Source organism: Staurois parvus, unplaced genomic scaffold (assembly GCF_062004578.1).
Source record: "Staurois parvus isolate SC_StPar_1 unplaced genomic scaffold, SC_StPar_1.0 ptg000071l, whole genome shotgun sequence".
NCBI lineage: Eukaryota > Metazoa > Chordata > Amphibia > Anura > Ranidae > Staurois > Staurois parvus.
In genome coordinates this window covers 8987724-9015709 of record NW_028317867.1, presented here as the reverse complement: position 1 = coordinate 9015709, position 27986 = coordinate 8987724, and the positions used below count along the sequence as shown (strand labels likewise).

The following is a 27986-nucleotide window of genomic DNA, read 5'->3' as shown; positions in this document are numbered from 1 at the left end:
CGATAGGGTGGATTGGGGATTGATGATTGACACATTGGCGGTATTAGGAATTGGACCCAGGATAGTACAATGGAGAAGAAAGCTGTATAGTTTTCCATCAACAGCGGTGAAAGTCAATGGTTCATTGTCACAATTTTTTAATAAGTACAATGGAACAATGCAAGGTTGTCCACTCTCTCCATTGCTTTTTGTTATATCTTTAGAACCATTAGCGACTGTCCGAAAGAGTATAGACATAAAAGGGAATTTTGATAGGAGATGAAGAACAAAGTCGCGGCTTAAGCAGATGAGATGTTATTTTGTATCATGAACCCCAGAGTAACATTACCCAACCTAATGAAAATTTTTAAATATTATGGAGCGCTATCAAACCTGAAAATTAACCCTTCAAAATCAGAGATATTAAAAATTACAATTCCAAAGACAGAGAGACAGATTTTACTGAAAGCTTTTCCCTTTGTATGGAGAAAAAGAGAATTAAGTTTTTTAGGAGTAAAGTTAACTCCTTCCCTAAAGAACCTTTATCAGATAAATTATATCCCATTAATAAATGAGTTAAGGATAAATTGAGGAAAATATCAAATAGGGTCACTCTCTTGGGTGGGTCGCATAAATATGGTAAAGATGGTGATAGTTCTAAAGATCCTGCATAAATTTCATACGCTCCCAATATATCTATCTAGGTGGGCCATTTTTTGGGATTATAAAAAAAGATTATACTTAAATATATATGGGTAAATGAACACCAAGGGTTAGTTATGAAGCATTGTGTAAAAATAAAACTAATGAGGGTTTAGATGTGCCGGATTTCAGGAGATACTATTGTTCTGTGCTGATTTCACAAATAGCTGATTGGATATATAATACACATGGGAAAATTTGGGTAAAAATGGAAAATAAGTGGTTCACAATTAGATAAACACAATTTGGCTCTCACAACAGTATCAAATTTTTTTCGGAAAATATAAGCACTTTAACACGGAATGTTATAAGGGTATGGGATAGAATTCATAAGCAAATGAGCTGGGAGTACAACTCACTGTCAATACCGTTGGAGGGAACAGATCTCTTCTCTCCGGGGAAAGAGAACATTGCAGGTAAATGGATAAAAGATAAAAATGCACGTTTGAAAGATAAAACTGAAAAAGGGGAATGGTGTTATTTTTTAGATTTAAAAAACAAGAAAAGGCTTATTTTTTGTGTTAGGTGAGTGGCGTTACTATTAACGGAGACATTTTGTTGCAGTGCTCCCACAGACACCAAGGGCGGTGGAGGACATGTATCCACTGGAACGTTTTTTCAGTCAGGAAACAATACGTAAACATGTAACTTCTTGCATTTATAATATCCTTAGCAATATATCTGGATCTGTTTCTCCACCGTTCTTGGGAAAGTGGGAAAAAGAGCTTGGAACAAAATTGGATGAGCAAGAAAAAAATATTTAAATGAATTACACCTAGTGTGGCACATAAGCAAAGATCACAGAGTTTACCTTTATGTTGGAGGGGTGTGGCATGGAAGGAACTATGGTACATATATGGTGGACATATATGTGTCCTAAAATACAAGAGTTCTGGCAAGGAATAATACAACAAATACAGGAGATAATGGGAATTATAATAATACTGAAAAACCCTTGGGTCTGCTTATTTCACAATTCAGATTTTACAGTGAAAAAATATAGGTACATGATGATATTTAATAAATGCAGCCAAATGATTGATCCCTAGATTTTGGCAGATATGGGAAACCCCCAAAATAAAAGATTGGATAAACAGAGTGGAGTATATATACCCACAGGATGGAGGAACTATACCATATTGGAGAGGATAAAATTACAAAATGTAAAAAAGCCTGGAAAAAATGGATAGGTTTTAAACAACTAACAGATATTTAGAACAGATAGGAGTGTAGAAGAGGGGAAGGGGAAAGATTGAAGGTCTCTTTTTCCTTACTGCTAGGTGGAGAAGGAGAGAGGAAGGTGGAGGTCGGATGGAAGAGGTGTATAGAGGAAGAGGATGAAAAAAGAGAATAGTAGGAGGTGACTGGCCGAGGAAGGGGGGAGAAGGGATTTTGTAAAAATTGGATATGGAAAATGTGTGATTGTAACATTTGAACTGTTTGTTTTATAAGGTAAAATGAATAAAAGATATAATAATAATAAAAAAAAAAAAATAGCGCTGCACTTTGTGAATTACATTTTGAGGGGTTTTTTTTTGCATCTGTGAACTTTGTGTCAGCAGCAGTTGTTTTTCCACTCACGATCAAACAAATTGTTAATTTTGGCACAGAACTACACATGTTTATGTTGGTTTACAGTGGATATAAAAAGTCTACACATCCCTATTAAAATGTCAGGTTTCTGTGATGTAAAAAAAATGAGACAAAGATAAATAATTTCAGAACTCTTTCCACCGTTAATGTGACCTATAAACTGTACAACTCAGTTGAAAAACAAAACTGAAATCTTATGGGGGGGGGGGGGGGTAAACATAAAACTAAAATAATGTAGTTGCATAAGTGTGCACACCCTCTTATAACTGGGGCTGTAGATGTGTTCAGAATTAAGCAACCACATTCAAAATCATGTTAAATAGGAGTCAGTACACACCTGCCGTCATTTAAAGTGCCTCTGATTAACCCCAAATGTTCAGCTGTTCTACTAGGTCTTTCCTGATTTCTTAGTTGCATCCTACAGCAAAAGCCATGGTCCACAGAGAGCTTCCAAAGCATCAGAGGGATCTCATTGTTAAAAGGTATCAATCAGGAGAAGGGTACAAAAGAATTTCCAAGGCATTAGATATACCATGGAACACAGTTGAGGACAGTCATCATCAAGTGGAGAAAATATGGCGCAGCAGTGACATTACCAAAAACTGGACGTCCCTCCAAAATTGATGAAAAGACGGGAAGAAAACTGGTCTGGGAGGCTGCCAAGAGGCCTACAGCAACATTAACCTCTTCCCGCCGGCGCCTCCCAGCCCTTTAAAGAGTTTCAGAAGCCTGGATGGGCGGGCAGGGTTTAGGGATCATGTGACTGCCGGGAAGCATCATCACGGCGGTCACATGATCGGGAAAGGTCCCGATCGAAAGAGCAGACCGGGACCTTTCCGTGAGTACCGGACATGTGTGCTGGGAGCGCAGGGTGCATGCTCTCAGCATGGTTTTTGTTAATTGCGCGCAAAATGTGCGGCCGCTTGGCGTCTAGGCCCAGACTCCGGGAGGCCACACATTTGTGTGCGGCCGGCATGAAGAGGTTAAAAGAGCTACAGGAGTATCTTGCAAGTAATGGCTGCGGAGTACATATGACAAAAATCTCCCATGTTCTTCATAGGTTTGGGCTATAGGGTAGAATGACAAGACAGATGTTTTTCTTTGTAAGAAAAGGCTTCTAAGCCTGGATAAATTTTGCAAAAACACATCTGAAATCGCCCAAAAGCATGTAGGAAACTTGTTATGGTCTGATGAAACCAAGGTTGAACTTTTTTGGCCATAATGCCAAAAGAATCTCCCGTATTCTTCATATGTCTGGGCTATGGGGTAGAGTAGAAAGATGGAAACCTTTTCTTATGAAGAAAAACATCCAAGCCTGGCTAAATTTTGCAAAAACACATTTGATGTCTCTTAAAAGCATGTGGGAAAATGTGCTATGGTCTGATGAAACCAAGGTTGAACTTTCTGGCCATAATGCCAAAAGATATGTTTGGTGCAAAAACAACACTGAACATCACCAAAAGAACACCATACCCACCGTGAAGCATGGTGGTGGCAGCATCATGCTTTGGGGCTGTTTTTCTTCAGCTGGAACTGGGGCCTTAGTCAAGGTAGGGGGAATTATGAACAGTTCCAAATACCAGTCAATATTGGCACAAAACCTTTAGGCTTCTGCTAGAAAGCTGAACATGAAGAGGAACTTCATCTTTCAGCATGACAACGACCCAACGCATACATCCAAATCAACAAAGGAATGGCTTCACCAGAAGAAGAGTAAAGTTTTGGAATGGCCCAGCCAGCCAGATCGAATATCTGTGGGGTGATCTGAAGAGAGCTGTGCACAGGAGATGTCCTTGCAATCTGACAGATTTGGAGTGTTTTTGCAACAAAGAGTGGGCAAATACTGCCATGCTGATAGACTCATACCCAGAAAGATTGAGTGCTGGAATAACATTAAAAGGTGTTTCAACAAAGTATTAGTTTAAGGGTGTGCACATCTATGCAACCATATTAATTTTAGTTTTTTTATTTTACTTCCCTCCACCTACAAGATTTCAGTTTGTTGTTCTTTGTTTGCTTAATTCTGAACACAGCTACAGCCCCAGTTATAGCAGGGTGTGCACTCTTATGCAACCACATTATTTTAGATTTGTATGTTTACCCCCCCCCCCCCCCCATAAGATTTCAGTTTTGTTTTTCAATTGAGTTGTATAATTTATAGGTTACATTAAAAAGGTGGAAAAAGTTATGAAATTATTTATCGGTCTCATTTTTTTTACAGCACAGAAACATGACATTTTAACAGGGGTGTGTAGACTTTTTATATCCACTGTATGTTTAAGAGTACACATCTGTCCAAGAATGCCTGTGCTCCTTCACCCTGACAGACAAGCCCAGACAACAGATGAAGAGCTACACCAACATCAGACTTTCATGACTCTATTCACGCATAGAAAAGATGACATCAACTCCATCATGGCAAACACAAACCTGGAACCGGAATCTTGGAAACTTGCTACCTGGTTCTGGTCACTAAACTGAGATGTTCCCCTTTGTGGAAAACACAGTTTGACACAGAGGTAGTGTAGATGGATACAGAGCATCTGTAGTCATTATAGATCCCTGGAGCAACTAACTAGCACTTTCCACAGATGGTTTCCAACATTTCTGTAAATATTTAGAAGGGAAATGGGGCCCCCTCTGTCCTCACTAAATTATTTTCACAGCACAGTGACAAATGCTGGCAATGTAATGCACATACCAGAACATTAATGCATATCTATTCTGGTGACAGCTCATAAAATCATCAACCAGCTCACTGACATTACATTAAGTAATAATCCTGCTGCAGTCTATGAATTTGACACCTTTGTGCAATAAAAGGTAAAATTAATTGTGGCTGATTCACTTGTTGAACATGGCCAGGACATGCATCCCCAGGTTCTAGAAGCAGTCTAAACCCCCACCCATTGGTTAATGGTTTGCCAGGGTGAATGATATCAGGTCTATGGACAAGCTTACAGCATCTCTTTAGGGACAAGACAAAGAAATGTGCAAAAACATGATTTCACTGGGTGCAATTTCAGTATTCCACAGACTTTTAAAGCTTCTCTCTCTCCTCTCTATTTTCACCACTTCAGTATCCCCCTTTTCTATTCTAACTGCATTCCTGCTACCTTCTCTTCCTTCCCAACAACGCCCTGCTTTTGCCCCAGACCCCTATCCTCTCCTATACCTGATGTTCCCGAAAAAATTCTGTCAGGATGCTATAATCTACCTCCTCCTATCCGTAGTGTCCCTCATTATTTAAAAATGAAAAATTTAGTGTTCAGCATAGTCTCTATATCTCGATATCTGAACTGCTAGTCAAGCCAAGTAACTGAATAAGAAAGCAGACATGGACTTCCCTCAGGTGCAGCGCAATGCACCATATTGCAATGTATGTAGATGTAGTACTTATGTCACTGTTGAATGCAGTACTGCTGTTCTGTGAGTTGTTTTGCTGTGATCTTTCAATGCCTGCTGTAACTGTTATTCATTACAGTAATTTATGCGGGCCGTCAATTTACACAGCACTTTACATATATATTGTACATTCACATCAGTCCCTGCCCTTAAGGAGTTTACAATCAAAGGTTCCTAATTCACATTCATACATACACATACTAGGGGCAATTGTGGCAGGAGCCAATTAAGCTACCAGCATGTCTGGAGTGTGGGAGGAAGCCGGAGTATCCGGAGGAAACCTACGCAGACTCAGGCAAACTCCAGGTAGGTGGTGCTGTGGTTGGGATTTGAATTGACGACCCTAGTGCTGCTAGGTGGAAGTGTGAACTATTTAGCCACTGTGCTGCCCCAGTTAAATAATAAGCTTAGTAGGGAAAAAAAAAGGAAAAACAAAAGGAAAGGAAAAACCTTGTTGCTGACAAGATATACAGGTGAAACTCGAAAAATTAGAATATCGTGCAAAAGTTCACCTTTTAAGTTGCATTACTGAAATAAGTGAAACTAATATATGAAATAGACTCATTACATGCAAAGCAAGATAGATCAAGCCGTGATTTGTCATAATTGTGATGATTATGGCTTACGGCTCATGAAAACCCCAAATCCACAATCTCAGAAAATTAGAATATTACATGCAATCAATATAACAAGGATTGTACATAGAACAATATCGGACCTCTGAAAAGTATAAGCATGCATTATGTACTCAGTACTTGGTTTGGGCCCCTTTTGCAGCAATTACTGCCTCAATGCGGCGTGGCATGGAAGCTATCAGCCTGTGGCACTGCTGTGGGGTTATGGAAGACCAGGATGCTTCAATAGCGGCCTTCAGCTCTTCTGCATTGTTTGGTCTCATGTCTCTCATCTTTCTCTTGGCAATGCCCCATAGATTCTCTATGGGGTTCAGGTCAGGCGAGTTTGCTAGCCAATCAAGCACAGTATTCCCAAGGTCATCGAACCAGGTTTTGGTGCTTTTGGCAGTGTGGGCAGGTGCCAAGTCCTGCTGGAAAATGAAGTCAGCATCCCCATAAAGCTCGTCTGCGGAAGGAAGCATGAAGTGCTCCAAAATCTCCTGGTAGATGGCTGCGTTGACCCTGGACCTAATGAAGTACAGTGGACCAACACCAGCAGATGACATGGCTCCCCAGATCAACACAGACTGTGGAAACTTCACACTGGACTTCAAGCATCTTGCAGTGTGTGCCTCTCCATTCTTCCGCCTTACTCTGGGTCCTTGGTTTCCAAATGAGATGCAAAAGTTGCTCTCATCAGAAAAGAGGACTTTGGACCACTGAGCAACAGACCTGGTAAGATGCTTCTGATGTTGTTTGTTGTTCAGGAGCGGCTTGACAAAAGGAATATGACATTTGAAGCCCATGTCCAGGATCCGTCTATGTGTGGTGGCTCTTGATGCACTGACTCCAGCCTCAGTCCACTCCTTGTGAAAGTCCCCAACACTTTTGAATGGCCTTTTTCTGACAATCCTCTCCAGCCTTCAGTCATCTCTGCTGCTTGTGCACTTTTTTCTTCCACACTTTTCCCTTCCACATTACGTTCTATTAATGTGCTTTGATACAGCACTTTGGGAACATCCAACTTCTTTTGCAATTACCTTTTGAGGCTCTCTCTCCTTATGGAGGGTGTCAATGATGGTTTTCTGCACGACTGTCAGGTCAGCAGTCTTTCCCATGATTGTGATTCCTACTGAACCAGACTGAGAGACCATTTAAAGGCTGAGGAACCCTTAGAAGGTGTTATGGCTTAATTAGCTGATTAGAGTGGGACACTTTGAGCCTAGAATATTGCACCTTCTCACCATATTCTAATTTTCTGAGATTGTGGATTTGGGGTTTTCATGAGCTGTAAGCCATAATCATCACATTATGACAAATCACGGCTTGAACTATCTTGTTTTGCATGTAATGAGTCTATCTAATATATTAGTTTCACCTTTTAAGTTGCATTACTGAAATAAATGAACTTTTGCACAATATTCAAATTTTTCGAGTTTCACCTGTAAAGCCTCACTTGAACCAGCAGATAAAAAGTATTGTTCCCATGCATCAGAGAAACAGGAATGACAGATTTTCTCAGATTTTTTGACAGTTTGTATATATTGTATATACAGCAGGTAAAAGTATTGAACACATCACCATTTTTCTCGGTAAATATATTTCTAAAAGATATTATCATGTAATTTTCATCATATATAAAAATCGGTAACAAAAAGTACTAACTCTCCAGGGCCTCAAAAGGAGTCAACACCAGGGAATCAGGTGTATGGATGACCTATGGATAAAGTCCCGGTGATGCAGCCCTCCTCAGATAGGGAGATCAACAAAATGTAAAAAAGCACACAGGTGGCACAAAACACCTAGCACATTATCCAAGGTTTATTAAAATGTTTAAAAGAAACAAAAATACTCACAAAATTAGCGCATAAAAAGCCTGTAAGGCCACAGAGATGGGCGAAATGAGGGCAGAGTGTCCAACTAGTGGTGTGGTCGGTCTGACACGTTTCGGGGACGTGTCCCTTTCCTCAGAGCGCATAAGGAAAGGGACATGTCACCAAAACACGTCAGCCGCCAGTCAGACACTTTGCTAACTTTGTATGTTTATTTTTGTTATTGTATGTTTTTTGTCTTTTAAACATTTTAATAAACCTTGGATAATGCGCTGTTTTTTTTGTGTTTGTGCCACCTCTTTGCTTTTTTTTATATTTTGGTAACAACCCATGCAATGCATACATATAAAGAAACCAAAACAAATAAGTTCAGAAATTAAGTTATGTGTAATAAAATGGCATGCCACAGGGAAAAAAGTATTAAACAAGCTTGGTAATGACAGCTTCAAGACACCTCCTGTATGGAAAAACTAGTTGCATGCATTGCGCAGGTGGGATTTTGGCCCATTCTTCCACACAAAGTCTTTGAATCTTGAAGGTTCCATGGGCCTCTTCTATGAACTCTTATCTTTAGTTATTTCCATAGATTTGCTATTGGATTCATATCAGGTGATTGGCTGGGCCATTCTAGCAGCTTTATTTTCTTTGAAACCAATTGAGTTTACCTTGGCTTTATGTTTGGGATTATTGTCTTGCTGAAATGTCCACCCTTGTTTCATCTTCATCATCCTGGTAGATGGCAGTAGATTTTTATGAAGAATGTCTTGGTACATTTTTCCATTCATCCTTCCTTCAATGATACGAAGTTTGCCAGTACCGTATGCTGAAAAACAGCCCCACACCATGATGTTCCCACCTACAAACTTCACTGTTGGTGTTGGGGTGTTTTTGGGGTTATGTGAAGTGCCATTTGATCTCCAAACATACTGTGTAATATGGCATCCAAGGAGTTCAATTTTGGTCTCATCTGACCAGACTATATTCTCCTAGTATTTCAGAGACTTGACTATAATGTTGTGCAGCAAACTTTAACCGAGCTTCAACATGCTTTTTCTTCAGCAATGGAGTCTTGAGCGGTGAGCGTGCATACAGGCCATGGTGGTTGAGTGTGTTACTTATTGTTTTCTTTGAAACAATTGTACCTGCTAATTCCAGGTCTTTCTGATGCTCTCCACAAATGGAACTTGGCTCTTGGACAACTCTTGATAATTATTTTCACTCCTCTGTCAGAAATCTTGTGATGAGTCGGGTTGTGGCAGGTTTATGGTGAAATTATGTTCTTTCCACTTCCAGATTATGGCCCCAACAGTGCTCATTGGAACATTCAGATTTTTAGAAATCCTGCTGTAACCAATGCCATTAGTATGTTTTGCAACAATAAGGTTGCAAAGGTCTTGAGAGAGCTCTTTGCTTTTACCCATCACAAGATGTTTCTTGTACGACACCTTGGGACACCTTTTTATAGGGCATCAGTTGAGACTGAACCAGCGGATAATAATTTGCACTGACAAGGGGCAAGACTGCCTTCTAATTGCTGATAGTTTTAGCTTTCTATGCCTTTTTGCACCTCCCTTTCTTCATGTGTTCAATACTTTTTTCCTGTGTCATTCCATTTTATTACACATAACCAAATTTCTGAACTTATTTGTTTTGGTTTCTTGGTATGTATGGATTGCATGGGTTGTTACAGGCATGTGGTGAAAATTTCATGTCAATAGCACCTTTACAAATATACTTATGTATTTCTAAAAGTGCTATTGTTTTGGACCAGGGTGGTGCTGCGGACATAGCATATCTTGATTTCAGGAAGACATTTGATACAGTTCCACATAATGATCTAATACAAGAGTTGTACAAGCTAGGATATAGCCATTGGGTGGTTCAGTGGATATGCAGCTGGATAAGGATAGGATACCAGAGTGTGGTTGTAAATAGAGTTCGGAAAAGAGACCAGTCACTACTGGTGTACCACAAGGCTCTGTACTAGGTGTCCTGTTCTATTTAATCTATATGTAAGTGATATAACTAAAGGTTTGTTGGGTAAGGTATGTATTTTTGCTACTGACACAAAAGGTGTGTAACAGGGTTGATATCCCTGGAGATGTTTGTAATATGGAACCTGATTTGGCATTGCTGGAAGATTGGTCAAAACAGAGGAAAATGCAGTTCAGTTTCTAAATGTGAAAGAATACACCTAGGGAAAAATAATCCCTTGAGAGAGTACAACATTGGGGATACAGTGTTGGCCAGCACTACAGAGGAAAAGGACTTGGGGGTACTTAATTCAGATGATTGCAAAATGAGCAAACAGTGTGGCCAGGCAGTGGGGAAAGCCAATAGAATTCTAGGATGCATCACAAGATGGGTCACCAGCAGGAGGAAGGAGGTCCAGATCCCCCTATATAGATCTTTAGTTAGACCTCGTTTAGAATACGTATCCAGTTCTGGAGACCTCACTTACAAAAAGATATTGATAAGATAGAACAAGTCCAGAGACAGGTAACAAAAATGGTGAAAGGTCTGGGGGATAAAACATATCAAGAGCGACTTCAGAAACCTAACATGTACAGTCTGGAGGAAAGAAGGGAAAGGGGGAGACATGATTGAAACCTTTAAATACATCAAGGGGGTGAATAAGGTTCGGGAGGGCAATATTTTCAACATGGAGGATCGTTCAAAACTAATCTCAGAAAGTACTATTTTACTGAAAGAGTAGTTGATGCTTGGAATACACTTCCAGCTGAGGTAGTGAGTCAGTCAACAACAAATAGCTTTAAACATGCGTGAGACAAGCAGAGATCTATACTCAGAAGAAAAAAAGTTAAGCAATAAAAAATAAATAAAACAGAAACAGGCAGACTCGATGGACCACTCAGTCTTTTTCTGCTGTCACTTTTCTATTTACCAAGAAAAAAGATGACTTACTTTACCAGGTGTGTGCGCGAGCGTGTATATATATATATATATATATATATATATATATATATATATATATATGTACAGTGGGGCAAAAAAGTATTTAGCCAGCCACCAATTGTGCAAGTTCTCCCACTTAAAAAGATGAGAGAGGCCTGCAATTGGCATCATAGGTGGACCTCAACTATGAGAGACAAAATGAGAAAAAAAATCCAGACAATCACATTGGCCGATTTGGAGAGAATTTATTTGCAAATTATGGTGGAAAATAAGTATTTGGTCAATATCAAAGTTCATCTCAATACTTTGTTATATATCCTTTGTTGGCAACGACAGAGGTCAAACGTTTCCTGTAAGTCTTCACAAGGTTGGCACACACTGTTGCTGGTATGTTGGCCCATTCCTCCATGCAGATCTCCTCTACAGCAGTGATGTTTTGGGGCTGTCGCTGGGCAACACGGACTTTCAACTCCCTCCAAAGGTTTTCTATGGGGTTGAGATCTGGAGACTGGCTAGGCCACTCCAGGACCTTGAAATGCTTCTTACGAAGCCACTCCTTCATTGCCCGGGCGGTATGTTTGGGATCATTGTCATGTTGGAAGACCCAGCCACGTTTCATCTTCAATGCCCTTGCTGATGGAAGGAGGTTTGCACTCAAAATCTCACGATACATGGTCCCATTCATTCTGTCCTGTACATGGATCAGTCGTCCTGGTCCCTTTGCGGAGAAACAGCCCCAAAACATGATGTTGCCACCCCCATGCTTCACAGTAGGTATGGTGTTCTTTGGATGCAACTCAGCATTCTCTCTCCTCCAAACACGACGAGTTGTGTTTCTACCAAACAGTTCTATTTTGGTTTCATCTGACCATATGACATTCTCCCAATCCTCTTCTGGATCATCCAAATGCTCTCTAGCAAACTTCAGACGGGCCCGGACATGTACTGGCTTAAGCAGGGGGACACGTCTGGCACTGCAGGATCTGAGTCCCTGGCGGCGTAGTGTGTTACTGATGGTAGCCTTTGTTACGTTGGTCCCAGCTCTCTGCAGGTCATTCACTAGGTCCCCCCGTGTGGTCCTGGGATTTTTGCTCACCGTTCTTGTGATCATTTTGACCCCACGGGATGAGATCTTGCGTGGAGCCCCAGATTGAGTGAGATTATCAGTGGTCTTGTATGTCTTCCATTTTATAATTATTGCTCCCACAGTTGATTTGTTCACACCAAGCTGCTTGCCTATTTCAGATTCAGTCTTCCCAGCCTGGTGCAGGTCTACAATTTTGTTTCTGGTGTCCTTCGACAGCTCTTTGGTCTTCACCATAGTGGAGTTTGGAGTGTGACTGTTTGAGGTTGTGGACAGGTATCTTTTATACTGATAACAAGTTCAAACAGGTGCCATTGATACAGGTAATGAGTGCAGGACAGAGGAGCCTCTTACTGAAGAAGGTACAGGTCTGTGAGAGCCAGAAATCTTGCCTGTTTGTAGGTGACCAAATACTTATTTTCCACCATAATTTGCAAATAAATTCTTTCCAAATCAGCCAATGTGATTGTCTGGATTTGTTTTCTCATTTTGATTCTCATAGTTGAGGTCTATCTATGATGCCAATTACAGGCCACTGTCATCTTTTTAAGTGGGAGAACTTGCACAATTGGTGGCTGACTAAATACTTTTTTGCCCCACTATATATATATATATATATATATATATATATATATATATATATATATATATAGAAAATACCTAAACAAGAGATGGCCGAAATGATGCTCATGCATAAAACATTTTACAAATCCATTTCTGTGTGAGGACATGATTAACCCTAAATAAATCATTACAGTTATGAGGCAGTTAATAGAGATTATTCTGGATTAGAATGGTTCTGCTACACATTTCTGTTGGCAGCCATCTAATTCTAAAGATTATCCTTAGCTTGATCCTAGAATGTGTGGTATTTACAGCAAGATCGTATGTAATATGAGGCATGCAAAAAAAAGTACTTTAATGCATTAAGAACAATGAGTAATATGGGACTTGCTATTGAAAATAAATTATAGGGACAGTCCAGAAAACCAAAAAGGTTTGTTATTTTTCACAGACCTGCGTACTAGCCTCTATATTCTGTTATTGTTAGTATACTCCGTTTATTCATTCTATTTTATGCCTTTTGTTTTACATTACATCCAACTCTATCATGACATTAATATCTACTACTGAATTGTTACAAATATATGAAACCATTACCACCGACTGTATTGGACTACCCACCTTGTAGAATACTGCATATTGCCTATTTTCCATACCTGCCAGTGTAATCTCTTTTAAAACCTCAAACATTTATTGAAATTAATCCAGAAGGATTTCATAAATAAGGGGCATACAGAATTTCATGAATGTGACATTTAATCGCTTAAGGACTGCCCTATAGCAGACATACTGCTACAGGGCGTCACCTGTGTGCAAAATCACATATATATACGTGATTTAGCATTTCCAGGTAGGGGGCGCATGCAAGCGCCCTACCCGTGCTGCCATTCGCGGATGTCAATCACTGGGTCCCGGCCGGTAACTACCCTCCGGCGCCCAAGCATCTCTGACGGGGAGGAATATTGTTTGGTTTACTCGAGCACACTGCTCGGGATGGCTGTGCACCGCCATCTGTAAACACTATAACTTTCACGTAAACCAATTAATTTACACGTATTGGGATTTTTTTTTTTTAGCAAAGACATGTCGCAGAATACATTTTGGCCTAAATTTATGACAAAATTTTATTTTTTACATTTTTTTACTGGACAGGTTTAATAGCAAAAAGTCCAAAATACTGTTTTTTTTCTCAAAATTGAGCGCAAAAGAAAAACAAAAAAAACAAAAAAAAAAAGCGCACAGGTGATCAAATACCACCAAAAGAAAGCTCAATTCGCAGGGGAAAAAAAAAAAAAAAAAGGACGTAAATGTGGGTGCAGCGTTGCATGACCACGCAATTGTCAGTTAAAGTAACGCAGCACCATAACGTAAAAAATGGCCTGGTCATGAAGGGGGGTAAATCCTCAGGAGGGCAAGTGGTTAAAAGAAACCAAACTGCTCATTCAGTCATTTGGTACTGAAGTGGTAAGATCCACAGACCAGAATTGTAACCAAAAGGGTGGATAAAAAAAAACAAAAAAAAAAAAAACTGCTCATGCGTAGCTACTACATCCTTAAACTTAAAAGAAGCAGAGTACAAAAAAAACTGAATTATATTAGACAAGGTAGCACACAGAAATAACCAACTTTGCATATAGTTTTACTCATTTAGTACTGTACCTATAGCGGTGCATGGTATTGGCTGTGTAATGATATGGTCTGTTGAAGTTTCTCCTCTTTGGCTCGTCTACTATGGCAGCACTGTAGAAAAAAAACAAAAATTCAAACAATCAAATCGATCAATCAGTTCTCACAAATGCTTTATACTTGACAAAAGTTAAATAACCAGGGTTGTTCAGCTTCCACCATATAAAATGTATGAAATTTTCTGTATATTTTATTAGCATTATGCAGTCAGTTTAGATGCACGCTGTGTGTGGCAGAGTTCTTTTAAATAGGATTAAAGTGGTTCTTTTACCTAAATACATTCTATGCATGAAGGTAAAATCCTTCTGTGTGCTGCTCCCCCCTCAGCCCACTCAATAGTTACCCGAGCTCAATTGTGATCCAGTGCTGTGCACAAGAGCAGCATCTCTCCCGGGTCTCTCCCTTCTCACTGGCTGAGACACAACGGTGGAAGCCATTGGCTCCTGATGCTGTCAATCACAGTCAGTCAGTGAGGAGGGAGTGGGGGGGAGTCGAGTCGCACTCTGTCTTATAGATAACAAAATTGGAACTTTTATGTTACTTTAATGTCACTATAACAAAAACAGATGATAAATTATAAAACAACACACACAAAAAAAATAAATAAATAATACACACACACTTTTTTAATATCTTACAAAGATTTAATTAACATCTCTTCTAGTGCTTTGTTCATCTCATGCAGAAATACTTACTGTTCTTTTTTCCATGAATAAGTTTAGAAAATCATCTATTTCCGTTTTTCCCTCAAGGAAGTTCTCTGCAATACTGTCGGAGTCCTCTTCTGCTTCATGAGCAGCCACTTTCAATCTAGCCTGTAGAGCACTCAAACTGCAGCTCTAATGAGAAAAAAAAACAGTGCCAAAACAGTATATGCACACGAGCTGTGTTATAATCAGCAACTAAATAAGCTGTTTAAATGAACCTGTCAGCCACATTTTAAGTCAAAAGTACCTTTCAGCTAAGCACCATCCACCTGTGTATACTCTGTTCAATAAGAGCATTCCTAAAAGTCAATGAAGTGCTCTCATTGGACAGGGGATGGCAGCTGGGCAATCAAGGTCCTGAAACCTCAACATAAAGTATAAACATTGTAAGAGGCTAGTCTTACTTTAACCACTTTTGTACCAATGTATGTTTATCAACAGCAGTTCTGTGGCCCTTTATTTACCCAGTGCCATTTATGAAAGGCACTGGATAAAAAGCCCTCAGGTGGCCAATTCTGAGCACTGTGTACCAGTCACTACACAGCCATTCTGAGCATCACAGTGATGACATGGTATTGTTTACTGTGTTGATCTCTCCCATTACAACAGGGGAAGTATCAGTATTTATGAATGGGCACAGGATGAATGGATCCATGGCTGGCTCTGACGCACCATTCATTCTGTTGCAGGGACACACTGATTTTCTTTTTACACTTTCCTTCCCATCTCCTCTCCTACACTATCTACCTGCAATATATCAACCGGTTATCCTGCCCATCTGAACATTAACCCCTTTACTTCCATCCTCCTACTGTATGCAATCAGTAAATAAACCCCTTCACTTCCTCCTTCTGTATTATGGCCTGTACATTAAGGTTTATAGTACACCATTCTCAAGCTCTGTGTTTAACCCCTTCAGTACCGACATGTTTCTTCATTTTCAAAAAACTGATTAAAAAAAAAAAAAAAAATCAGATGACCTTGAAGTGTCTACATTTAAAAACCCCCCACTAAATCACTATTAAATACCACTAAAAGAAAGATGTAAAATTTATTTGGGTACAGCGTTGCATGATTGAGTATTTGTCAGTCAAACTATCACATGGCTGGAAACTGATAAATAGCTTAGTAATGAAGGGATATATCAGGCTGGTACACAAGTGGTTAAGTAAGCCACATATAGAGACATAACTGTTCCCCTAAATTATTTAAATGATTTATTTAATAATATTTAAGTTAAAGCACAGCCAAGAAATGTGGTGGTTGTTCTTCAAATATTCTTTTATCTGCACTACAAACTCTGTAGAGCTCTGCACAGGCAAAACAAGCACCAAGTTCTTGTGCATTACAAGTGTTTTCACAGACATCTGTCACAAAAACTGAGTTGCTTTAATTTACCATTATTACCAACATTCCCAGCTGTCATTAGTTGCATTATTTCACCATTCATAATAGTATTATGGTTCATATTTTGCCCAGGATGAAAGCACTCACTGGCATTACTGGCAAGTCACAGGTAGCACAGTTTACGGTGTCTGGCCCATACAAAGATGTATTCATCACTTTTCTCATAGCACAGCCATTTTTTACTGGGCAGTACCAAGTGGTTGCATTCATGGTTTTTTTTAATAGACCAGAAAATGGGGGGCACACACCAGCTTTAAAGTGAACATGACAACCATTTAAGCCCCTCTCCAACTTATAAAATTGCCTTTAAATGATTAAAGAAACATATGCACTGGATAGAAGTATGGTAGTTGGAAAAGGCTTAGCACCATAAGTCAGAAAAGAGTTCCTATCAACAAACTAAACCAAGAACAGATGAAGACTTTCTGGCTAACCAAAGCACTAGGAAACACTTTGCGATACCATGCTCTTAGCCAGGTTTTCCAATACAGAAACAACACATAAATAAATACCTCACTCAGCTCATGCTGTCTTTGTAATTTCTTTTCAAATGTGGCTTTCATTTCTGTGAGAAGCTCATACTGAAAGAAACACAAAATATTATTATTATTACATTGAGTTTATATAGCGCCAAAAGGGTTTGCTCAGCACTTTACAATAGAGGGGTGGACAATACATGGAACATTACAACAACAAACAGCACACGAGGGGTTAGAGGGCCAAAATATGAAGACAAAATAGCAATGGGACAACCCCGGCAAACATGAGCTTCTTCTCACTTACTTTGTCTAAAAGCGCCTGTCTCTTTGACTCTAGAATAGGCTCCAGCTTAAGATTCTTTTCTAAAAAGAAGGAGTAGGGGAAAATAAGAAATTATTTTGTACATTACACACAACATATAACTGGAAGATAGATCTGATTCTTACTTGCTAGTTCCTCTATGTTTTTCACCAGGTCCTCCTTATCAGATATTATCTGTTTTAACTGTGGCAGATTAACAAACTGTTCCAGAAGAACATCTTCCTGCTCAGTCATTTCTGAGAGCTGGGACACACTGTAAAGAAATAAATGACTAAACATTGCAGCACAGAGATGGAGTACATGCATATACACATTTAATAAAATAACCATATATTTACAAGAAAGATCTACCAAATGGCTAAAGACACTTCTTGTAAACATTTTAGCGATTAGTAGAAAACATTTGTTTTTTTTTTTAGCAAAGACACCATTGTCAGTTTCTATACAAAGTTCTGACTATTTACGTTTACCACTGCAGCCCGAGCAATACAACGTAGTCACTATGACTGAATAGCTATAGAGCAGAAGCTCCCTGGTGAGGTCATATCTGTGCATTCCCTTCCAATCATCACATTCCTTTTCTGGATCCACAGCACTGTGTATTGCAGTAAAGTCATATAGTGCTATTCTGTCCTCTTCAAGTCTCAATCTTGTTCAGAAGGAGAAAGCAGGAGGCAATAAAAAACTGTGGTACTATTTCAATTAAAGTTTTAAACAATTTGAATAAATACACAAGTTAACTGGAAGCTTACATTCACTTGGCACTGTGCATGGCTGTTAGCTGTCAGACTGACCTGTCACTGACAGCTCCAGCACCCACAAACAATCAGGACTATCAGAATGTAATCATGTCAGGTCATGGTAATCACATGGCTTTGTAAACAGCTGTGACAGTATATTTATTGGTCTTTGCACTCACTGGGTATAGAAAAACTAGTCATAGGGGGACATTTACAAAAACTGGAGCACTCGGAATATGGTGCAGCTGTGCATGGTAGCCAATCACCTTCTAACTTCAGCTTGTTCAATAAAAGTATAACTAAAGGCAAAATTTTTTTTTTTAGTTTTGGATAGAGTGGAGGGAGATTAGAACCCCTGCCAGTTTTTATTGTTTGTCTCCCTGTTTAAGTAGATTCACCCTCTCTATTTGTCCTGTTTACCATGACCATTGGTAAACAGGTGGTTGTGGAGGTGCGAGCTGGTTCCGGGTGCAGGAATCGCACTTGTGCCTGCACTCACAACCACCCGCAATGTATTTCTCTTGCGAGAGAACAGCACCTACACACATTATCACGGTGTGACTGCGGGTGTGGGAACGGCACAGAAATGACCATGTGAGTTCCGTCCAAATGCGTTTTGGAAAAGGTGCACGCACCTTTTCCTTGCGTGAAACGTGGGCACAGCAGCCATTCAAATGAATGGACTGACAGCCTGCACAAACGCAGGCTGCACGGCCGGCATTAGTGTGCACCAGGCCTGAAAGTGAAAGTAAGAGAAAATCCCAAATTTTGGGTTGTCACAAGAAAAGTAATAGAGGGGAAACATTCCAAAGGGGACACTAGTTCTGGTAACCTGGGGTCCCCAAGAAATTTCCTTAATTTGCAGGATTTACTCTCACTTCCTGTTTGGCTATGGGACAGGAAATTAAGGGAAATCTCTGCAATGGGATACTGATGGTGAAAAAGATCTGACATGGGCTATAAACCTCCCTTACTCTATCAAAAACAAAACAAAAATAAAGCTTAAAGTAGAACTATAGGCAAAAGGTGTGTTTTTTTTTTTATACTAAAATACCTAGAAAATCGTACTGGTTTCACACTTTGAATGACAATTGCGTGGTCATGCAAAACTGTACCCATATTAATTTTTTTAGCATTTTTTTGAGACAGATAAAACTTTATTGTGGTGGTATTTATTCTTTACTGGAATTTTTTTTTTTTTGCTATATAAATGAAAAGTCCCAAAATTTTGAAAAAAAAAAAAGTTTTTCTTATAAAAGTTTGCAAATAATCTTTCTTCATAAATCTTGGCCAAAATGTATTCATCTACCTTTTCAGTTAAAAAAATAAAAATAAATAATAACTCAAATTAGTTTATAAGCAAAAATTATATATTTTCAAATTTTGTTTTACATTTTTATTTAATTTTTTTATATTATTGATGTTTTTTTTAACATACTGTCACCCTAGCAGTACAGTGTCACCATAGTGACACTGTACTAGTGGGGGGTGATGAAGATTTTTTTCTCTTTTTTTACACTGATTGCTTTTACACCCATAAAGGCTATAAAAGCAATCATTTCTCCTTCTCTCTGGCTGCATTCTTGCAGCCCTTGAAAAATACGGTGAGAGCTGTGATTGGTCACAGCTTGTCACATGGTACAAGGCTGTTGTGAAAAGCCTTGTACCATGTGACCGCTGTGATCATTCACAGATTTCACAAGTGATGTCAGGAAGTGACATCTTGTTTACTACTATTCGTGTGATGATCACATGAATTGGGACCGCACACAGAGGACACAGCAGGCATCGACCACGGTGCTGCGCGCTCCCAGGGAGCACGCACAGGCAATGGTTGTGAGGGGACGTTTAGAAACGTCCACCTGCTCCGGCAGCGCTCCCATCTGGCCCATGTACATAAACAGTTAATGGTATAATATCCATCCTTACACACACTAGAAAAAACACAAACCACTTTGGGGATGGATTGCAGTATAGCATGTTGACATCTTTATTATTAAAAGTAACCATAGTTCATTTCTTGAAGGGTTTTTTTTTTTTTCTTTTTTACTTTTAATGGAAAATACAATTTTCTATTAAAGTTCCCAAAAATTAAGATGAAAACTCAAATGCTCTAGTGATCTGCATCATGCTGTCTTACATGCAAAATGCAATTACTACAACACTTTCATAAATTACAACTGGTGCTCTGATGTGAAACAATTAGTTTCCCTTTTAAGAGGAATAGCGTAAATAAAGAAACCAATATTTCCAATCAAGGCAACCTACACTGACAGTTCAATAAAACATTTTCTAAAACCGTTACCTTAATTCCGAGAGTTCAGGAAAAGTATCAGGGAGATCAGGCATCTTGTACGTAAATCCGTTAATGCCCACCTAAACATAAATACAAACAAAAACAGATGTACCAATTGGGGTTCTTTAGCAATAAAAACTCGGTCTAAAATGATGTTAGGTGATGTGTATACAGTTATAACATCTACAGTAGGAACAGGCTGGTACAATATCGCTAATCATCTTCTCACTGCTTGAGAAAACTTGGTTTTATTCCCCAGTGTGAGAGGAGGAGATCTTCAGAGGAACTTTAAGACTGGGAATCCATAACATTTACACATAGGCTGATCCTTTTACCCTTTATCCTAAAAGAAAATATTTTAGCATCTGAAGGTTTAAAGTGTACGATACCCAAACATTTCATATTTCTGATATGTATCTGTTATTAAAAAAAAAAAACATCCTGTCTTTTTGCATTGCGTCCTTTGTGTGAAATACCTGGTGATCCTGGCAGTCCCCCTGCTTTCCCATTTCAAACTGACCATTCTGCTTGGGAGCACAGCCTGCCCAAAATCCAATGGTCAGACTTCTGGTGACACAACCCCCTGGACAGCTCCTCACTGGGAAGCTCAGTGTACACCTGCTTCTCTGCCTCCTGCTGAAATGCCCCCTACTCAGTATTTGTCTTTTCATTTTACCCAAAACAGTGTCTGTGTTCCATTCAAGATGTTGCCTCGCCTCCTTCCATATCATTATAAGGAGTCTGCACACCCACCTCTCTAAGCCCCATAAGCAGCTGTGAAAAGAGGGCATGTGAAAAAAAAATATTTATATATACACAGTATATGTTTAGAATGTTATATATATTTATTAAAAAAACAAAACAAAAAAAAAAAAAAACACATTTTATTTTTCCATCTCTGGAACTAGGTTTTCTGCAAAGCCACGAGGTATCTTTGTTGTGGTGCACTGGATGTCCAGAATGTCATAAAATCCTTTTAAGGCATTTTCTAATTTTGGAAACAGCCAAAGGTTGCAGGGTGACAAGCTTGGGGGTTTAAGGTGGTTGGTCAACATTGGATTTCTGTGCCAGGAACTCGAACACTTAACGCATCACGTGCAGGAGCGTTGTCGTGTTGGAAAATCCACTTGTCAGGCCAGAGTTCCGGCCTTTTCCTCCAAACACATTCCTGTAACCTTTGTCCACATTTGCATCCATCCTTTGTGTTTTTGGCTGCCCACTTGCATCATTGTGGACCTCTTTCCACTCCCTCCTTAAATCGTTATGCCATTAAAAAACACTTATGGTGAACATGAAATGTTCACCATAAGCCAGTTGTAAACAGAGCTAAAAAGTTTCACTCACACTTTTGCCAATTTTCACATAAAATTCTGATTTTAATCCACAGCTCTAGATTACGGTCATTCATTTCCTGCCAACGGCACAACGCACACATGTTGAAATGTCCTCTACTACTCTGTAAAGACTGAATCAACTGGTCTGCAACCCAGGAGAGTGCAAGTTAAAACATGAGAAAACACACTCAAGTGCAAAAAGCTGTGTGACTCACACCCATAGTGCTACAATTGGGGCATTCTAAGAATTAAATTGTCACACATTGTATTTTACCTTACACAATAAAGAAAAAAGTAAAAGTAATCTCTCGGTAAAATACAACTCATCTGTACTGTTTATTATGTAAGGTGAGCAAGAGAAGTCTAGAATTAGATGAAACATACACAATACCTTAAATAGCAAAAATTACAGGCCCCCATCTCCCAGTTTCAGTTAGTAAATCACAACTATACATATGGCTCAGGCTATGTACTCACTTCAGAAGTGGGGACAGGTAGAGGCAAATCACTTATTAAGCCGTAGGAAGGGGCAGCAGCTTTGGCAGTGTTGTAGCTTGAAGAAACAGTCTCCGATACGGGGACTGAGCGATTGGTTTCTTGTGTGGGGAAGGATGGCAGAAAAGAAAAGCCTGGAGGAGGAGGATAAGGAGGATGCCCCGTGGTACTGCTGTACAAGCTAAGAAAGAAAGAAAAAGAAAAAAAAAACAAACATGGTCATAATCCACGCTGGGATTTATAGTGCCCTACATAAAGCTTACACCTCACACACACCAAGAGTACTGGTACCCACATACACCATCATTACTGGAAGGTTGTACGAAGCATTACTTACTCTTCTATTAGTTACATTAAACAATCATTACAATCTCTGTGTGGGAGGGGAGTGTTGCTTGCTTTTCCTCTGACTGATGACAGGTTTGCTTTAAAGCCCAACTTTCAGCCAAAAAAAAAAAAATTGGGGTTTTTTTTGGCTTTAGGTCGAGAAGATTTCACCTCACTCCCTCACTGGTATTTTTTTGCTATAGGTCGAGAAGATTTCACCTCATGCCTTTTACTGATGATCAAACAGGAAGTGAAGAGATCTCACCAGTGGGGACACAGCAATAAAAATGTGACTAAGGTTCCAACCAATGCCCACTCTACCCTTAAAAAAAAAAAAAAAAAAAAAAAAAAAGTCCTATTACTGTGTGCGATCCCATTGATTAAAGTATTGTGTCCTTTTTATTACCCAGGCTCCCCATTAATTTAGGCTCCTGCAAGCGCAGAAAATCACAGACATAGGACATCCTTCCTTTTTCACTGCGTTTCAGCTAACTCCAAGTGCCAGATGACTATATTATATAGTAATAAATGTCCTCTTCCCACCTGCTTTCATATTTAGCCTCTGCCATGAATAACTGCTTAAAAGGCTCTTCAGAATGATTACAATATAAGTGCACAAAGTTCATTTTGTGTGTGTATTTTTTCACTCTATGCTAAAGTGAAAGTCTATTCTGAGTGTACAAAAGTGAAATAAGCTGCCAGAAATTATCTTTAATTGCCATGTGCTACTTTAATAAACCATGGACCTCTCCTCTAATTAACAAAAGATTAGAGTAGGAATTACAGAACACTCTTGGTCATGTGACACACACACTCTAAGATATCCGATTGTGACTTGCTACTCAATGTCATTAGATGAGAAGTACAATGAAAGCTTCTTTGGCCACATCTCTCTTGTGGGTCATAGGAGTGCACTTACTTCTCTCATGTGACCCAGAATCAGCTGACAACAAACTAAAGCCTGCTGTTAGCTGATGTCACAGAGTCACTCCAGGCTCTGGAAAGATCCCTACCATGTTGTCGGGTTCCACCCAGCTGCCTGACAGTGAACTCCAGCTCTCAGTGCACAGCTCGGAGCCAAAGCCAGCTGTGCCTGCCCTGTCTTCAACCTGGCATTCTAGAGAAGACCAAGAGTTCATTAGTTATGTGGTTGGTTAGTTCCCAGGCTTAGAACCAGTGGGGGACAGCTGCAGTATCAGACTGATGCTGAGGCTTGGAGGTATGTATACTTTTTAATTATCCCCATACATTTTCTTTAACTAGCAGCACAGAATGCTGGGAAATGTGCATTTATACTGAACTGCTCCACCTTTATGTGTAATAAAATTAGGTGGCTTACCCATTATCTTTGTGACTCATTGTTCTCAAAGACACACTTTAAGCTGTCAACAGATATTTCTTATGACTAGCAGCACTCCGAAGAAAGGTAAACACACGTTTAACACAGAGTTACCCTGAAATCCTATTAGAATACCAAAGATGTTAAGCTGCAGATAAGGTTATTGACAGGCTAAATAAGGATGAAGTTCAGCTTTCTGCTCTGCAGGGACCCAGCATTAACATCAATCTTCTACTCCTAGTGTGGCTGCCATAAACAGATCAGGACATAAACACTGGTCCTGTTTACTAGACACCTGATTTAAAGTGGCAGTACACAGTATCAAACTCTAGATACAGCAGCACTGATAAAACCAGGACTCAACCACAGGGTTTTAACCCCCCCCCATACTTTACATGTCTACAAGCCCTAAGGGTGCCACTGCCAAATGCAACTAAGGGCTCATTCACAAGTGCAGTAGGCACTGCTGCTCCTCTGAAAAACGATCCGAGTGTGTTTGCAAAGTGGTGAGGAGGTGGTATGTTGCCTCTTCACCACCTGATTTAAACCCATGAATGCTGTGCAATACACTAGATTTTGATGCAGTAGTACTGCAATTAGAGGTTTACATCAGGTGTTAGGAGACAACACTGGGCAACACTGTGCCCAATGATCTTTGACTTCTCCCATGTTTTTCAGGTAGGTCTCCACCTCTTTAAGGTCTCCTACCCCTGGCTTAGATAGCCTACTTATTGCCGACACTTTAACAAAACCAATCTCTACTATTTACTCCATGTTGAATACAGCTAATGAACCTAGACGTACCTGTCTACTTCGAAAACGGAGTGCAGATATACCCACGTTAACTAAAGACTGGGAAATTTGCCTTAATCATTTTCTGACGAACAAAGACAAGTTTACTCAGATTAAACTATTACACAGGGTATATTATACTCCACTAAGACTATCCCACATCTACCCAAACGTATCAGCACTTTGCCCTAAATGCTTTATTGAAGAAGGCTCCCTTCTCCATATGATATGGTCCTGTCTTAGACTTCAAGATTGTTGGAGGGAAGTCATATCGACTATCCATATGACGGCAAGAATAATGATCCCCCTTTATTCCTTTTGGGTGTCACTGACAACTAGAGGAATCAAGCTATGGGAAATTGTTCATTTTTACACTGCCTTCTATGCTAGAAGGGAAATTTGATAAAATGGGTGGGGGGGGGATTCGCCATTACCGCCTACTGTAGCCGAGTGGAAAATGGCAATTAACAGAGTCCTGTCTATCTATACATTAACGTATGCTAGCAGCAACTGTCCAAAAAAAATCTGGGCATACTGGATAGCTGTAACGGTTTGACTATTGACTATTATCAGACCTATTTGTTATTTTAAAATGCTATTTGTTGAGTTTATTGCCATCTTCGCAGGGGAATGTTTACCCTTTGGCCACCCATCTCTCCCCTCCCCCACCACAAAAATAAATTGAAACTGCTATACAGTGCCAAATCTAAATAACACACACACACACACACACACACACACACACACACACACACACACACACACACACACACACACACACACACACACACACACACACACACACACACACACACACACACACACAGTGGGGATCGAAAGTTTGGGCACCCCAGCTAAAAATTTGTATTAATGTGCATAAAGAAGCCAAGGAAAGATGGAAAAATCTCCAAAAGGCATCAAATTACAGAATAATCATTCTTATAATATGTCAACAAAAGTTAGATTTTATTTCCATCATTTACAGTTTCAAAATAATCGAAAACAAAAAAATGGCGTCTGCAAAAGTTTGGGCACCCTGCAGAGTTAATATCTTGTACTGCCCCCTTTGGCAAGTATCACAGCTTGTAAACGCTTTTTGTAGCCAGCCAAGAGTCTTTCAATTCTTGTTTGAGGTATCTTTGCCCATTCTTCCTTACAAAAGTCTTCCAGTTCTTTGAGATTCCTGGGCTGTCTGTCACGCACTGCTCTTTTAAGGTTTATCCATAGATTTTCAATTATGTTGAGGTCAGGAGATTGTGAAGGCCATGGCAAAACCTTCAGTTTACGCCTCTTGATGTAATCCCCCATGAATTTCGAGGTGTGTTTAGGATCATTATCCATTTGTAGAAGCCATCCTCTCTTTAACTTCAGCTTTTTCACAGATGGCATCAAGTTACCATCCAAAATCTGCTGAAATTTTATTGAATCCATTTTTGTTTCTACTCGTGAGATGTTCCCTGTGCCACTGGCTGCAACACAACCCCAAAGCATGATTGATCCAACCCCATGCTTAACAGTTGGACAGAGGTTCTTTTCATTAAATTCTGTGCCCCTTCTTCTCCAAACGTACCTTTGCTCATTCCGGCCAAAAAGTTAAATTTTAACCTCATCGGTCCACAGAACTTGTTTCCAAAATGCATCAGGCTTGTCTATATGTTCATTTGCAAAGTTCAAACGATGATTTTTGTGATGAGGACATAGAAGAGGTTTTCTTCTGATGACTCTTCCATGAAGACCATATTTGTACAAGTATCTCTTTATAGTGGAATAGTGTACAACAACTCCAGTGTCTGCCAGATCTTTCTGGAGGGATCGTGCAGTCAAACGTGGGTTTTGAATTGTTTTTCTCACAATCCTGCGAGCTGTTCTGTCTGATATTTTTCTTGGTCTTCCAGATCTTGCTTTAACTTCCACTGTTCCTGATGACTGCCATTTCTTAATTACATTCCGAACAGAGGATATTGACATCTGAAAACGCTTTGCTATCTTCTTATAGCCTTCTCCAGCTTTGTGAGCATCAACTATTTTCAGTTTCAGTTTTCTAGACAACTGCTTAGAAGAACTCATGGTGCTGATTGTTGGGGCAAGGTCAGATGAGTCTGGGCATTTAAAACCTTTGAGACTGACATCACCTGGTCTTCCCAGATGATGATTGAGAACAATCCATGACACTGGTAGGTCTCAGCTTTGCAAAAGGGGGCAGTGCATGCTATAAATTCTGCAGGGTGCCCAAACTTTTGCAGACGCCATTTTTTTGTTTTCTGTTATTTTGAAAGTGTAAATGATGGAAATAAAATCTAACTTTTGTTAACATATTATAAGAATGTCTAATCTGTAATTTGATGCCTTTTGGAGATTTTTCCATCTTTCCTTGGCTTCTTTATGCACATTAATACAAATTTTTAGCTGGGGTGCCCAAACTTTCGATCCCCACTGTATATATATATATATATATATATATATACACATACACACACACACACACACATACATACACACACAAGTGAGTACACCCCTCACATGTTTGTAAATATTTTATTATATCTTTTCATGTGACAACAGTGAAGAAATGACCCTTTGCTACAATGTGACTTAGTGAGTGTACAGCTTGTATAACCGTGTAAATTTGCTGTCCCCTCAAAATAACTCAAAACACAGCCATTAATGTCTAAACTGCTGGTAACAAAAGTGAGTACACCCCTAAGTAAAAATGTACAAAATGGGCCCAATTAGCCATTTTCCCTCCCTGATGTCATGTGACTCGTTAGTGTTACAAGGTCTCAGGTGTGAATGGGGAGCAGGTATGTGAAATGTGGCGTTATTGCTCTCGCTCTCTCATACTGGTCACTGGAAGTTCAACAAGGTACCTCATGGCAAAGAACCCTCTGAGGATCTGAAAAAAAGAATTGTTTCTCTACATAAAGATGGCCTATGCTATAAGAAGATTGCCAAGACCCTGAAACTGAGCTGCAGCATGGTGGCCAAGACCATACAGCGGTTTAACAGGACAGGTTCCACTCAAAGCAGGCCTCGCCATGGCCAACCAAGGAAGTTGAGTGCAAGTGCACAGCGTCATATCCCGAGGTTGATTTCGAAAATAGACGTATGAGTGCTGCCAGCATTACTGCAGAGGTTGAAGAGGAGGGGGGGGGGGGGGGGGTCAGCCTGTCAGTGATCAGACCACATGCCATACACTGCATCAAATTAGTCTGCACGGCTGTCGTCCCGGAAAGAAAGATGATGCACAAGAAAGCCTGCAAACAGTTTGCTGAAGACAAGCAGACTAAGGACATGGATTACTGGAAGCATGTCCTGTGGTCTGATGAGACCAAGATAAACTTATTTGGTTCAGATGGTGTCAAGCGTGTGTGGC

The 27986-nt window shown here is 39.7% G+C and overlaps 1 protein-coding gene across 1 annotated transcript in view; it reads right to left on the bottom strand.

Moving 5' to 3' along the window:
* VPS37A (VPS37A subunit of ESCRT-I) overlaps nucleotides 1-27986 on the bottom strand; it is a 56077-nt gene that overhangs the window by 8878 nt on the left and 19213 nt on the right. The window contains exons 5-11 of the mRNA XM_089669309.1: nucleotides 22138-22336; nucleotides 20336-20406; nucleotides 17416-17543; nucleotides 17273-17331; nucleotides 17002-17070; nucleotides 15071-15214; nucleotides 14349-14429 (exon numbers count right to left, since the gene is read on the bottom strand). Coding sequence (XP_089525435.1) covers nucleotides 14349-14429; nucleotides 15071-15214; nucleotides 17002-17070; nucleotides 17273-17331; nucleotides 17416-17543; nucleotides 20336-20406; nucleotides 22138-22336 — 751 coding nt within the window. The remainder of the gene's footprint in view (nucleotides 1-14348; nucleotides 14430-15070; nucleotides 15215-17001; nucleotides 17071-17272; nucleotides 17332-17415; nucleotides 17544-20335; nucleotides 20407-22137; nucleotides 22337-27986) is intronic.